Source organism: Lolium rigidum, chromosome 6, assembly GCF_022539505.1.
Source record: "Lolium rigidum isolate FL_2022 chromosome 6, APGP_CSIRO_Lrig_0.1, whole genome shotgun sequence".
Lineage (NCBI taxonomy): Eukaryota > Viridiplantae > Streptophyta > Magnoliopsida > Poales > Poaceae > Lolium > Lolium rigidum.
Window position 1 is genome coordinate 299420723 of NC_061513.1, and position 13197 is coordinate 299433919.

At 47.9% G+C, this 13197-nt stretch overlaps 1 protein-coding gene across 2 annotated transcripts; it reads left to right on the forward strand.

Annotated features, from left to right (window-relative positions):
- The first annotated feature begins 463 nt into the window (after nucleotides 1-463).
- Nucleotides 464-11747, forward strand: LOC124666686 (alpha-xylosidase 1-like). Of its 2 annotated transcripts, XM_047204017.1 has the most exons (4): nucleotides 464-487; nucleotides 6239-6468; nucleotides 6773-7428; nucleotides 9759-11747. In XM_047204017.1, the coding sequence occupies exons 1-4, from the start codon at nucleotides 464-466 to the stop codon at nucleotides 11642-11644; spliced, it is 2796 nt and encodes a 931-aa protein (XP_047059973.1). In that variant the 3' UTR covers nucleotides 11645-11747. The 2 variants fall into 2 exon arrangements, with proteins under 2 accessions (XP_047059973.1, XP_047059972.1); XM_047204016.1 differs by lacking the exon at nucleotides 464-487 and having other exon boundaries at nucleotides 6134-6468.
- The last annotated feature ends 1450 nt before the right edge of the window (nucleotides 11748-13197 follow it).

Genomic DNA, 13197 nt, shown 5'->3' on the forward strand with positions numbered 1-13197 from the left:
ACTTTGCCTCCTATTTATGATGATTATGATGATAGTGGTCTTTTAGTGCCACCTACTATGGAGAGTAAATTTTGTTGTGATTATACTATGCCTCCTACACTTGATGAGAATAATAATGATAGCTACTTTGTTGAATTTGCTCCCACTACAACTAATAAATTTGACTATGCTTATGTGGAGAGTAATAATTTTATGCATGAGACTCATGATAAGAATGCTTTATGTGATAGTTATATTGTTGAGTTTGCTCATGTTGCTACTGAAAGTTATTATGAGAGAGGAAAATATGGTTGTAGAAGTTTTCATGTTACTAAAACACCTCTCTATGTGCTGAAATTTTTGAAGCTATACTTGTTTTATCTTCCTATGCTTGTTACTTTGCTCCTCATGAACTTGTTTATTTACAAGATTCCTATGCATAGGAAGCATGTTAGACTTAAATGTGTTTTGAATTTGCCTCTTGATGCTCTCTTTTGCTTCAAATACTATTTCTTGCGAGTGCATCATTAAAACTCGTCGAGCCCATCTTAATGGCTATAAAGAAAAGAACTTCTTGGGAGATAACACATGTGTTATTTTGCTACAGTACTTTGTTTTATATTTGTGTCTTGGAAGTTGTTTACTACTGTAACAACCTCTCCTTATCTTAGTTTTGTGTTTTGTTGTGCCAAGTTAAGCCGTTGATAGAAAAGTAAGTACTAGATTTGGATTACTGCGCAGTTCCAGATTTCTTTGCTGTCACGAATCTGAGCCCACTGCCCTGCAGGAAGCTCAGAAAATTATGCCAATTTACGTGCATGATCCTCAGATATGTATGCAACTTTCATTCAATTTGAGCATTTTCATTTGAGCAAGTCTGGTGCCATTTTAAAATTCGTCAATACGAACTGTTCTGTTTTGACAGATTCTGCCTTTTATTTCGCATTGCCTCTTTCGCTATGTTGGATGAATTTCTTTGATCCACTAATGTCCAGTAGCATTATGCAATGTCCAGAAGTGTTAAGAATGATTGTGTCACCTCTGAATATGTCAATTTATATTGTGCACTAACCCTCTAATGAGTTGTTTCGAGTTTGGTGTGGAGGAAGTTTTCAAGGGTCAAGAGAGGAGTATGATATACTATGATTAAGGAGAGTGAAAGCTCTAAGCTTGGGGATGCCCCGGTGGTTCATCCCTGCATATATCAAGAAGACTCAAGCGTCTAAGCTTGGGGATGCCCAAGGCATCCCCTTCTTCATCGACAACATTATCAGGTTCCTCCCCTGAAACTATATTTTTATTCCATCACATCTTATGTGCTTTTTCTTGGAGCGTCGGTTTGTTGTTGTTTTTGTTTTGTTTGAATAAAATGGATCCTAGCATTCACTTTATGGGAGAGATACACGCTCCGCTGTAGCATATGGACAAGTATGTCCTTGGTTTCTACTCATAGTATTCATGGCGAAGTTTCTCCTTCGTTAAATTGTTATATGGTTGGAATTGGAAAATGATACATGTAGTAATTGCTATAATGTCTTGGGTAATGTGATACTTGGCAATTGTTGTGCTCATGTTTAAGCTCTTGCATCATATACTTTGCACCTATTAGTGAAGAATACATAGAGCATGCTAAAATTTGGTTTGCATAATTGGTCTCTCTAAGGTCTAGATAATTTCTAGTAAGGTGTTTGAACAACGAGGAAGACAATGTATAGTTTTATAATGCTTGTAATATGTCTTTTATGTGAGTTTTGTTGTACTAGTTCATACTTTTGTTTGCTTCAAACAACCTTGCTAGCCTAAGCCCCGTATCGAGAGGGAATACTTCTCATGCATCCAAAATACTTGAGCCAACCACTATGCCATTTGTGTCCACCATACCTACCTACTACATGGTATTTCTCCGCCATTCCAAAGTAAATTGCTTGAGTGCTACCTTTAAACAATTCAAAATTTATTACCTCTTATTTGTGTCAATGTTTTATAGCTCATGAGGAAGTATGTGGTGTTTATCTTTCAATCTTGTTGGGCAACTTTCACCAATGGACTAGTGGCTTCATCCGCTTATCCAATAATTTTGCAAAAAGAGCCGGCAATGGGGTTCCCAGCCCGATTAATTAACTTGCATTAATAATTCTCTTCACATGTTTTGCTCGATTCATCGGTAAGCAACTTAATTTTGCAAATAGACACTCCTTCATGGTATGTGATTGTTGGAAGGCACCCGAGGATTCGGTTAGCCATGGCTTGTGTAAGCAAAAGGTTGGGAGGAGTGTCATCCATAAATAAAGAAAAACTAAACTAAAGTACATGTGTAAACAAAAGAGAAGAGGGATGATCTACCTTGCTGGCAGAGATAACGTCCTTCATGGGAGCCGCTCTTGAAAGTATGGTTGATGAGGTAGTTAGAGTACCCGCTACCATTCGTTGACAACAACATACACCTCTCAAAACTTTATTTTTATGCTCTCTTTATGTTTTCAAAATCAAAGCTCTAGCACAAATATAGCAATCGATGCTTTCCTCTTTGAAGGACCATTCTTTTACTTTCATTGTTGAGTCGAGTTCACCTATTTCTCTCCATCTCAAGAAGCAAACACTTGTGTGAACTCGTGCATTGATTCTTACATATTTGCATATTGCATTTGTTATATTGCTTTGCATTGACAATTATCCATGAGATATACATGTTATAAGTTGAAAGCAACCGCTGAAACTTAATCTTCTTTTGTGTTGCTTCAATGCCTTTACTTTGAATTATTGCTTTATGAGTTAACTCTTATGCAAGACTTATTGATGCTTGTCTTGAAGTGCTATTCATGAAAAGTCTTTGCTATATGATTCAGCTTGTTTACTCATGTCATTACCATTGTTTTGATCGCTGCATTCTCTACATATGCTGTACAAATAATATGATCAAGTTTATGATGGCATGTCACTCCGTAAATTATCTTTGTTATCGTTTTACACCTGCTCGGGACGAGCGGAACTAAGCTTGGGGATGCCGATACGTCTCCAACGTATCGATAATTTCTTGTGTTCCATGCCACATTATTGATGTTATCTACATGTTTTATGCACACTTTATGTCATATTCGTGCATTTTCTCGGAACTAACCTATTAACAAGATGCCGAAGTGCCGGTTCTCGTTTTCTCGCTGTTTTTGGTTTCGAAATCCTAGTAACGAAATATTCTCGGAATCGGACGAAATCAACGCCAAAGTTCCTATTTTCATCGGAAGCATCCAGTAACACCCGGAAGGACCGGAGGGGGCCACGGGGCCACCAAACCCTAGGCCGGCGCGGCCGAGAGGGGCCGCGCCGCCCTATGGTGTGGCCCCCCGTCAGCCCTCCCGCGCCGCCTCTTCGCCTATATAAAGCCCCTGGATCGGAAAACCCGAGACCAATTGACGAAACCCACGAAAACCTTCCGGAGCCGCCGCCATCGCGAAGCCAAGATCCGGGGGACAGGATCTCTGTTCCGGCACCCTGCCGGAGCGGGGAAGTGCCCCGGAAGGCTTCTCCATCGACACCGCTCGCCATCTCCACCGCCATCTTCATCACCGCTGCTGCTCCCATGAGGAGGGAGTAGTTCTCCATCGAGGCTCGGGGCTGTACCGGTAGCTATGTGGTTCATCTCTCTCCTATGTAGTTCAATACAATAATCTCATGAGCTGCCCTACATGATTGAGATTCATATGATGATGCTTGTAATCTAGATGTCATTATGCTAGTCAAGTGAGTTTTACCTATGTGATCTCCGGGAGACTCCTAGTCCCACGTGTGTAAAGGTGACGAGTGTGTGCACCGTGTGGGTCTCTTAGGCTAGATTTCACGGAATACTTACTCATTGAATGGCATAGTGAGGTGCTTATTTATATCTCTTTAAGATTGCAGCATGTTGTATCACAATTTATCCATGTGCTACTCTAGTGATTTGTTATTAAAGTAGTTTATTCCTCCCGCATGTGTGCAAAGGTGACAGTGCGTGCACCGTGTTAGTACTTGGTTTATGCTATGATCATGATCTCTTGTAGATTATGGAGTTAACTATTGCTATGATAATATTGATGTGATCTATTCCTCCTACATATGCATGAAGGTGACGAGTGTGCATGCTATGCTAGTACTTGGTTTAGTAGCGTTGATCTATCTTACACTAAAGGTTACTAAAACATGAGCATTATTGTGGAGCTTGTTAACTCCGGCATTGAGGGTTCGTGTAATCCTACGCAATGTGTTCATCATCCAACAAAAGTGTAGAGTATGCATTTATCTATTCTCGTTATGTGATCAATGTTGAGAGTGTCCACTAGTGAAAGTGTAATCCCTAGGCCTTGTTCCTAAATACCGCTGAGTTACTACTGCTTGTTTACTTGTTTCATCTGCGTTATCATCTGCTCGCAATACCACCACCATCAACTACACGCCAAGCACTTTTCTCGGCACCGTTGCTACTCGCTCATACTTATTTATACCACCCGTATTTCACTATCTCTTCGCCGAACTAGTGCACCTATTTGGTGTGTTGGGGACACAAGAGACTTCTTGCTTTGTGGTTGCAGGGTTGCATGAGAGGGATATCTTTGACCTCTTCCTCCCTGAGTTCGATAAACCTTGGGTATCCACTTAAGGGAAACTTGCTGCTGTTCTACAAACCTCTGCTCTTGGAGGCCCAACACTGTCTACAGGAAAGGAGGGGGAACGTAGACATCACTCGTCTTCGTGATCAGTTTCTTATGACTGATCTTGGTCCTCTTCGCTATTTTCTTGGCATTGAGGTTTCCTCCACTTCTGATGGCTTTTTTATCTCTCAGGAAAAGTGCATTCAGGATCTTCTTGCTCGTGCTGCTCTTAGGGATGAGCGCACAGTCGATACTCCTATGGAGCTTAATGTTAAGCTTCGTCCTACTGATGGTGATCCTCTTCCTGATCCCACCCGTTATCGCCATCTTGTTGGGAGTCTTGTTTATCTTGTCGTCACTCGTCCCGATATTTCTTATCCTCGTTCATATTCCGATTCGGCTTGTCTCGGCTCCTACCACTCGTTCACTATAGTCATCTCCTCCGTGTTCTTCGTTATCTTCGTGGCACGATCACTCGTCGCCTTTTCTTTCCCCGTTCCAGCTCTCTCCGGCTCCAATGCTATTCGGATGCTACGTGGGCGAGTGATCCTACGGATCGTCGTTCGCTTTCTGTTTACTGTGTGTTTCTTGGTGGTTCGCTTGTTGCTTGGAAGACGAAGAAACAGGTAGCAGTTTCCCTTCGAGTGTTGATGCTGAGTTGCGGGCTATGGCTTTGTTGATTGCTGGTTGCTTGCAGATTTTGGGGTCTCTGTTACGACACCCACTCCATTTTTGTCTGACAGTACAATTGCTATCAGTATTGCACGTGATCCGGTCAAGCATGAGCTAATCAAGCATATCGGTGTTGATGCTTTTTACACACATGCACAGGTACAGGATGATGTTGTTGCGGTTCATTATGTGCCTTCAGATTTGCAGTTAGCGGATTTCTTTACGAAGGCACGTGACTCAAGCGCGACCATGATTTCTTACTCTCCAAACTCAGTGTTGTGGATCCACCATGAGTTTGAGGAGGGATGTTAGATGTATATATCTGTCTATTGTAGTTTCCCCATATGTTAGGGGGCTTTCTGCATATGTGCACCTGTACATGTACTATATATTGTGGTCTTTGAACCCCTGATAATACAACAAATATATTACCCTAACAAAAAACACATCCACTATTTTTGAGAGGCGCGTCGATGTGAGCTCAAAAATAACACCGGCATCTAAATCACTGTTAACATCTCTACGAGTGCACTGGTAAAAATGCTCTGAGTGCACCGGTAAAAATACTCTCGTGCTTCTTTTGTTGGGAACCGCCTCTCTGTTGTTGGAGTGACCGTCGACCATACCCAGTCTACCGTGGCAGTTCTCCGGCCCCACCTGTCACGCACCGATACAATGTACTACCGCGACGACACGGCCACGGTACGGTGGCTATAAAGGAGGGATGTGCTCCACCTCCGTTGAACATGCCACTCACTCAATGCATGCAGCAGTACTCCTACTGCACACTGACACTCTCTCTCCCCTCATTACTCGCATCATCACGGCTCCCTCTCTCTCCAGCCACCTGTGACACGTCTCTGCAGCAGTCTGTACAAAGGGGGCCGAGCTCAGCCAGTGAGCGAGCAGAGGGGCGGTGACGAGCAAGTGAGACAAGCACAGCAATGGACGCTCCCCACCACCTCCTGCCATGGCGCCTTCTTCTCCTCCTCTTGTTGACCTTGGCAGGCAGCAGCACGGCCAGCAATGGCGCCTCTGCGCCGGCACCGGCGCCCAAGCCCGTCGGGTTCGGGTACAAGCTGGTGTCTTTGGTGGAGCGCCCCAACGGGGGTGGCCTCGTCGGGTACCTCCGGGTGAAGCAGCGCACCTCCACCTACGGCCCTGACATCCCTCGCCTCAGGCTCTTCGTCAAGTGAGCTCCTTGTTCTTCTTCTTCCCAGTTTTTTATCCACAGTGCTCCATGTTTTTGTAGTACCACTAGCTTTCTTTGAGGGGAATGTTTGTGGTTGTAACAATTGCTTTTTCGATCCGGTCAAGATAAAGAAAAGAGAACCCTGAATTTGAGGGAGTTGGTCTGAACTGAGAAATTGCAATGTGTTCTTGCTTCGATGAAATAGTGCAGTTCAGTCACGAGTGTACCAAATTCATTCTTGCGAGAACAATGCAATGCAATGCAAGCTCATTTCGTGATGCCCATGGCAATGTTGTGTTTGCAGGCACGAGACCAAGGACAGGGTGAGGGTGCAGATAACCGACGCGGCGAAGCAGAGGTGGGAGGTCCCCTACGACCTGCTCCCGCGCGAGCCATCCCCGCCGCTCGCCGCCACCTGCCCCGGCCCCCCCTTCACCGCCGCCGAGTACGCCGGCGAGGACCTGGCCTTCACCTACGGCCGCGACCCGTTCTGGTTCGCCGTGCACCGCAAATCCACCCGGCAGCCGCTCTTCAACACCAGCCACACCCCGCTCGTCTTCAAGGACCAGTACCTCGAGCTCACCACCCGGCTCCCGGGCGACGCGGCGCTGTACGGGCTCGGCGAGAACACGCAGCCGGGCGGGATGAAGCTGCGGCCCAACGACCCCTACACGCTCTACACCACCGACGCCTCCGCCATCAACCTCAACACCGACCTCTACGGCTCCCACCCGGTGTACGTCGACCTCCGGAGCGTCGCCGGCCGCGGCGTCGCGCACGCCGTGCTGCTGCTCAACAGCAACGGCATGGACGTCCTGTACAGGGGCACCTCGCTCACCTACAAGGTCATCGGCGGGCTGCTCGACTTCTACTTCTTCGCCGGCCCGACGCCGCTCGCCGTCGTCGACCAGTACACCGCCATGATCGGCCGCCCCGCGCCCATGCCCTACTGGGCATTCGGTAAGGACTCGCTGATGAACTCTGTTTTCAGTCATATTTTTTTGCTGTTTCGTCTTCAGTTTGGATTGATTGTCTTGTCATCAGCGTTTTGTCTGGTGTTCTTGCTTATGTTAAGGTCCAGATTACCTGACTACATATGGGTTTCTTATACTGTATAAGTGGAATATTGTCAGTTTGGTCGTGCACACTAATTTAGGTTCAGTTTCAGAAGATAACAACTTATTTGTTGGACCAATGCTGGATGTGTGCTATATCCAACCATAGAATAAGAACAGTACTTATTAGTTGGACAGAAATATGAATCTGTCTGCAAGTAGAATTACTCATAAATATATCCTGGCATCTCTGAACGTCCATCTAGAAAAATAGCAAGGCTTGTCTCCTTGTTTGGAAATAGTGGAATATATACTCCTCTGAACTTGTTCGTTTGTGGACTAGGCATATATGGCAGCTTGGTAACAGTTTGAATTTACTACTACCTCCATCCTAAAAAGGATGTCTCGTCTTTCTCTAGATATGTATCTACATGCTAAAACATGTCTAGATACATGCAAATTTAGATAAAGTTGAGACATCCTTTTTAGGAAGGAGGCAGTATTATTAGTTTGCGAACTTCGATGTTTCTTCCCAAAATCTAAAAACCTGCAGAGAGCAATTAGGTTCAGTCAGATGCTATGAGTGGAATATTGTTCGTTTGTGGTCTAGGCATATATGCCATCTCGGTAACAGTGTGAATCTACTAAGATTGGTTTGTGAATTTTGATGTTTCTTTCTTATGATTTCACCAAAGTTTCCCTACCTGTGTAGATTCCCAAAATCTTAAAACCTGCAGAGAGCAATTAGGTTCAGTCAGATGCTATGAGTGGAATATTTCCAGTCAGGTGCACACGAAATTAGGTTCAGTTTCAGAGGACTGCAGAGAGCAATTTAGGTTCAGTCAATCTGGTTGTTAGGTTCAGTCAGTCTTGATCCATTCATAGATAGCTTGTGTTATGTTTAGCTAACGTCCATATTGTCTGACCAAATATAAGTTTCTTATGCTATGCGTGGAAATAGTGTCAGTTTGGTGCACACTAATTTAGGTTCAGTTTCAGAGGATAGTAATATTCTTGCTAGACCAATGCTATGTATATCCATAATGTGCCATATTTTACAGTAGAATAAGTATAGTGCTTGTAGAATTATATCTAACTCCTCGTAACTGTGGCCTTTCTTCAAGTAGAATTAGTCATAAATATGTGCCGGCGTCTCTAAACGTCCATCTAGATAAATAGAAGGCTTGTCTCCTTGCTTGGAAATAGTGGAATATATACTCCCCTCTGAATTTGACAATTTTTTCTTTGTAGTCTAGGCATCATCACTATATAACCTTATGTCTGTGATAGTGGGAATCTACTAGGATTGCCTTGTGAATTTTTATGTTCCTTGTATTATGATTTCACCAAAGAAATGTCCATAGCTGTGTAAATTCTAGTTATCTGAAAACCTGTGTAAATTCTGGTTTACCTTTGTTTACTATTTGTAGAATGGTTCGTGGCACTACTTACCCCTTTCTAGCAGTAGTATGCTGTAAATATAATCTAATAATATTAGGCTTCACAACGGGAGTTTATTCCCGCTTTGGGATTTTGAACACATCATTAGCATACCAGCTAAGTTCAGGGGTAGACTTTACCCCCTTATCTGTGTAACTTGCTAGCAGTAAGTTATGTTTGGTAAGAAGTTTTTGCTATGTTGTTAGCCATATGTTATTATTATATTATTTTTATTATTACTATTATCATTACGAAAGCATCACATTTCTCCTAGGCTCAGCAGATCATAAGTGATAGACAAACCAATCATTTTTGTATTCATAGTAATGTGAGAATGTCTTCAAAACCTTGCTGATGCATCCAACAATATCTGTTTGTACTACATAATATTGTTGGTTGTCACTCACGTGATGCTGATGGAATTACTTTCATTCTACTGATATTCCCAGCTCGTGGACCACCTTGCTCTGAGAATGTCTGAGAAAACAAAAACAAAATTATCTCTGAATGTGGTCAGAGACCTGTGATAAAATACCAAACAGCAATAAATTTTAGCGGTTGTCTACAGGTGGATTTCTTCCAGCACTTGTGGTCCAATTGCTATCCCCATATACTTTATCACCACTAGAGAAATTAAAAATTTACATGCAGCATACAGAGATGTAAATCATAGAATTTGTACCCTATAACCATTCAACATTTAACAGAGCACTTTACAGTAGCAAAGGTAGCGTAAATCTATAAAATTACGCAGTAATCTTCAAATATCTGATTGTTTTGAACTGTGGTTTTCAGGGTTCCACCAATGCAGGTGGGGATACCAGAACATTTCAGTAGTCGAGGGAGTCGTGGAGGGCTACCGGAATGCGGATATCCCCCTCGACGTGATCTGGAATGATGATGACCATATGGATGCTGCCAAGGACTTCACGCTTGACCCTGTCAATTACCCGCGCCCGAAGCTGCTGGCGTTTCTTGACAAGATCCACGCACGGGGGATGAAGTACATTGTCCTTATCGACCCTGGCATCGCCGTAAACAACTCCTATGGCGTGTACCGGCGCGGCATGGAGCGCGACATCTTCATCAAGCTAGATGGGCAGCCATACCTTGCCCAGGTTTGGCCTGGCCCTGTCTACTTCCCAGACTTCATAAACCCCAATGGCGCGTCGTGGTGGATCGACGAGGTACGGAGGTTCCACGAGCTTGTGCCCGTGGATGGGCTGTGGATCGACATGAACGAGGCCTCCAACTTCTGCACCGGCAAGTGCACCATCCCGACGAAGCACAAGTGCCCGATCCCGGACTCGAAGGAGCCATGGCTGTGCTGCCTGGACTGCAAGAACCTCACCAACACAAGATGGGACGAGCCACCTTACAAGATCAATGCTTCCGGGAAGTCGGCTCCTCTTGGCTTCAACACCATTGCCACCAGCGCCATGCACTACAATGGCATCCTGGAGTACAATGCACACAGCTTGTATGGCTTTTCGCAGGCCATTGCCACGCACAAGGGGCTGCAGAGCATCCAGGGCAAGAGGCCGTTCGTCCTGACGCGGTCCACGTTCGTCGGTTCCGGCGCCTACGCCGCGCACTGGACCGGTGACAACAAGGGCACCTGGGAGAACCTCCGGTACTCCATCTCCACGATCCTCAACTTCGGCATCTTTGGCATGCCGATGGTCGGCGCTGACATCTGCGGATTCTACCCAGCGGGCGACCCGCCGCTGGAGGAGCTGTGCAACCGGTGGATCGAGCTCGGCGCCTTCTACCCATTCTCCAGGGACCACGCCAACTTCGCGTCCCCGAGGCAGGAGCTGTACCAGTGGGCGTCCGTGGCCAAGTCGGCCCGGAACGCCCTCGGCATGCGGTACAGGATGCTCCCATACCTGTACACGCTCAACTACGAGGCGCACCTCACCGGCGCCCCCGTGGCGCGGCCGCTCTTCTTCTCGTTCCCGGACTTCACGCCGTGCTACGGGGTGAGCAACCAGTTCCTGCTCGGCGCCGGCGTCATGGTGTCCCCGGTCCTCGAGCAGGGCGCGACGTCCGTGAGCGCCGTGTTCCCGCCGGGCACGTGGTACAACCTCTTCGACACCAGCAAGGTCGTCGTTTCCAGCGGCGCCACAGTCAAGCTCGACGCGCCACTGAACGAGATCAACGTGCACGTGCACCAGAACACGATCCTGCCGCTGCAGCGCGGCGGCACCATCTCCAGGGACGCGCGCGCGACGCCGTTCACGCTGGTGGTGGCGTTCCCGCTCGGCGCGACCGAGGCGGACGCGGAGGGCGCCGTGTACGTGGACGACGACGAGCGGCCGGCCATGGTGCTGGCCGAGGGGCAGGCGACGTACGCGCGGTTCCACGCGTCCGTGCGCGGCGGCAAGGAGGTGACCGTGCGGTCGCAGGTGTCGATGGGGAGCTTCAGCCTGCGCAAGGGGCTCGTCGTCGAGAAGATCACGGTGCTGGGGCTGCACGGCGCCGGCAGGGACCTCGCCATCCAGGTGGACGGCTCGGACGCCGCTGCCATTGCCACGTCGAGCACCTACTTCGCGGGTGCGGCGGGGGAGGAAGAGGCCGTGGATGGCGGGCAGAGAAGCGTGACGATGGAGGTCGGCGGGCTCGAGCTGCCGCTGGGCAAGAGCTTCACCATCACATGGAACATGCACATCGAAGCATAGACCAGAGTCACCACTCACCAGGCTCTGCTTGTGCTTCTATGTGCAAGTTCGTATCTAATTGGGAGTGTAGTTCGAGTTCCCGCCATGCCGCTGCTCCTGTAACTTGTGTAGGGCGTGGTTACCCTCGAACACTATCTGTGAACTCTGATTCGGCCATTGGAGCTTAGTCTTGCAGAGAATAAAACTGCATTTTTACAGTCATGTGTTCAAACTGGAACGTTACATGACGTCAACATCGAGTTGGAGAGGGAGAGGGTGGAGGCGGCGAAGATGGAAGCTCACGCCGCTGCCATGAAGACCAACAACGAAGCGACACAGCTATCGTTGGCCAAAATGTCTCAAGAATCGAAAATTTTGATGGCCGACATGGAGAAGATGGACCCCTTGGCACGGGCGTGGCACGAGATGTACCGCGAACGCATCGGCCAAGAGGTGATAGCGGCGCGAGCTGCGTCGGCGTCTCCCCCGGCACCGTCCATGTCTACCCCGGCACCGTCCGCGTTCATGTCTCCACCGCCACCGTCCGCGTTCATGTCTACCCCGGCACCGTCCGCGTTCATGCCTCCCCGGTGATCGTGGATCCTGTTGCAGCGACGGAGCTGCCGCCGGCCGCCGATGAGGAAGCCTTCGAGGTTGCGCCGCCCGTGAACTCCTTCGTGTGATCATGCGATCATCTGACTTCAAAGCTCTTTTTTGCGCCGGAAACGACGATCTGATGACCGTCTGTTGGCCCAAACTTCTTATTCCAAAACCAATTCGTATTTGGTGGCCGTGTGTTGGCCCAACTTCATATTCGTAGACTTATTCGAATTTCTATGGTTGTGTTTGAGATTTCAAATTCAAATTATCTATCGGGGCCGCCTGTTTGGGGGCGGCGATGTGGGAGCAGCTCCCCCAAATGGAGGATGCTGTGCCGGCGTCCCCAAACGGAGCTGCCGGCGCCCCTGCCGGCGCCTATTTTGGGGCTACCGGTGGAGATGCTCTTAGTGTTTAAATTATACTAGAGAGCTAAATAAGGAACCAACAAAACTTTGCATGTTAAGAAAGGAAGAATTTTTTTGCCAGGCCAAGAAAGGAAGGTAAATTTTAGCTAAGGGCATCTCCAGCGGCGCGACGCAAATGGTCGCTGAGCGACCGTTTTCGTCCGCCGTGACCGGAAATGCGTCTGGGCCCTGCTCCAGCGGGACGACGCAAAGTGACCGGCCCGTCCGTGGAGACGCAAACCTGGCCCAAATATGCGCCAGGTTTGCGTCTCCGCGGACGCTGGCATGACGCGGCGAGCGTCCTCCATTTCTTACCCGGTCCCGCAAGTCGGCCGAGAGCAAAATCGACCGCTTCGACCTGATTTCTTTTTCACCCTCGTTGGTGCCCTAGTGCGACGCCCCCGCCCCAATCCCCACCGTCCGCCGCAGCGCCGCAGTACTCGCCGCCGGCACCGTTGTCGCCGCGCGGGAGAGCAGGATCGTACTCGGGGTTGGGGCTCCGGCGCGAACCTGCCGGCTGTTTTCGAGCGAAACGTTGCCGGTTGCGCCGCCCTGATGGCGTGTAACTCA

Bases quoted from the DNA above. Each gene is read 5' to 3' on its own strand.
- LOC124666686 (XM_047204017.1), top strand. From the start codon at position 464: ATGCTCTCTTTTGCTTCAAATACT. The intron at 488-6,238 runs ATTTCTTGCGAG...GCTCCCCACCAC, and splicing joins TCTCTTTTGCTTCAAATACT to CTCCTGCCATGGCGCCTTCT. The intron at 6,469-6,772 runs GTGAGCTCCTTG...TTGTGTTTGCAG, and splicing joins CGCCTCAGGCTCTTCGTCAA to GCACGAGACCAAGGACAGGG.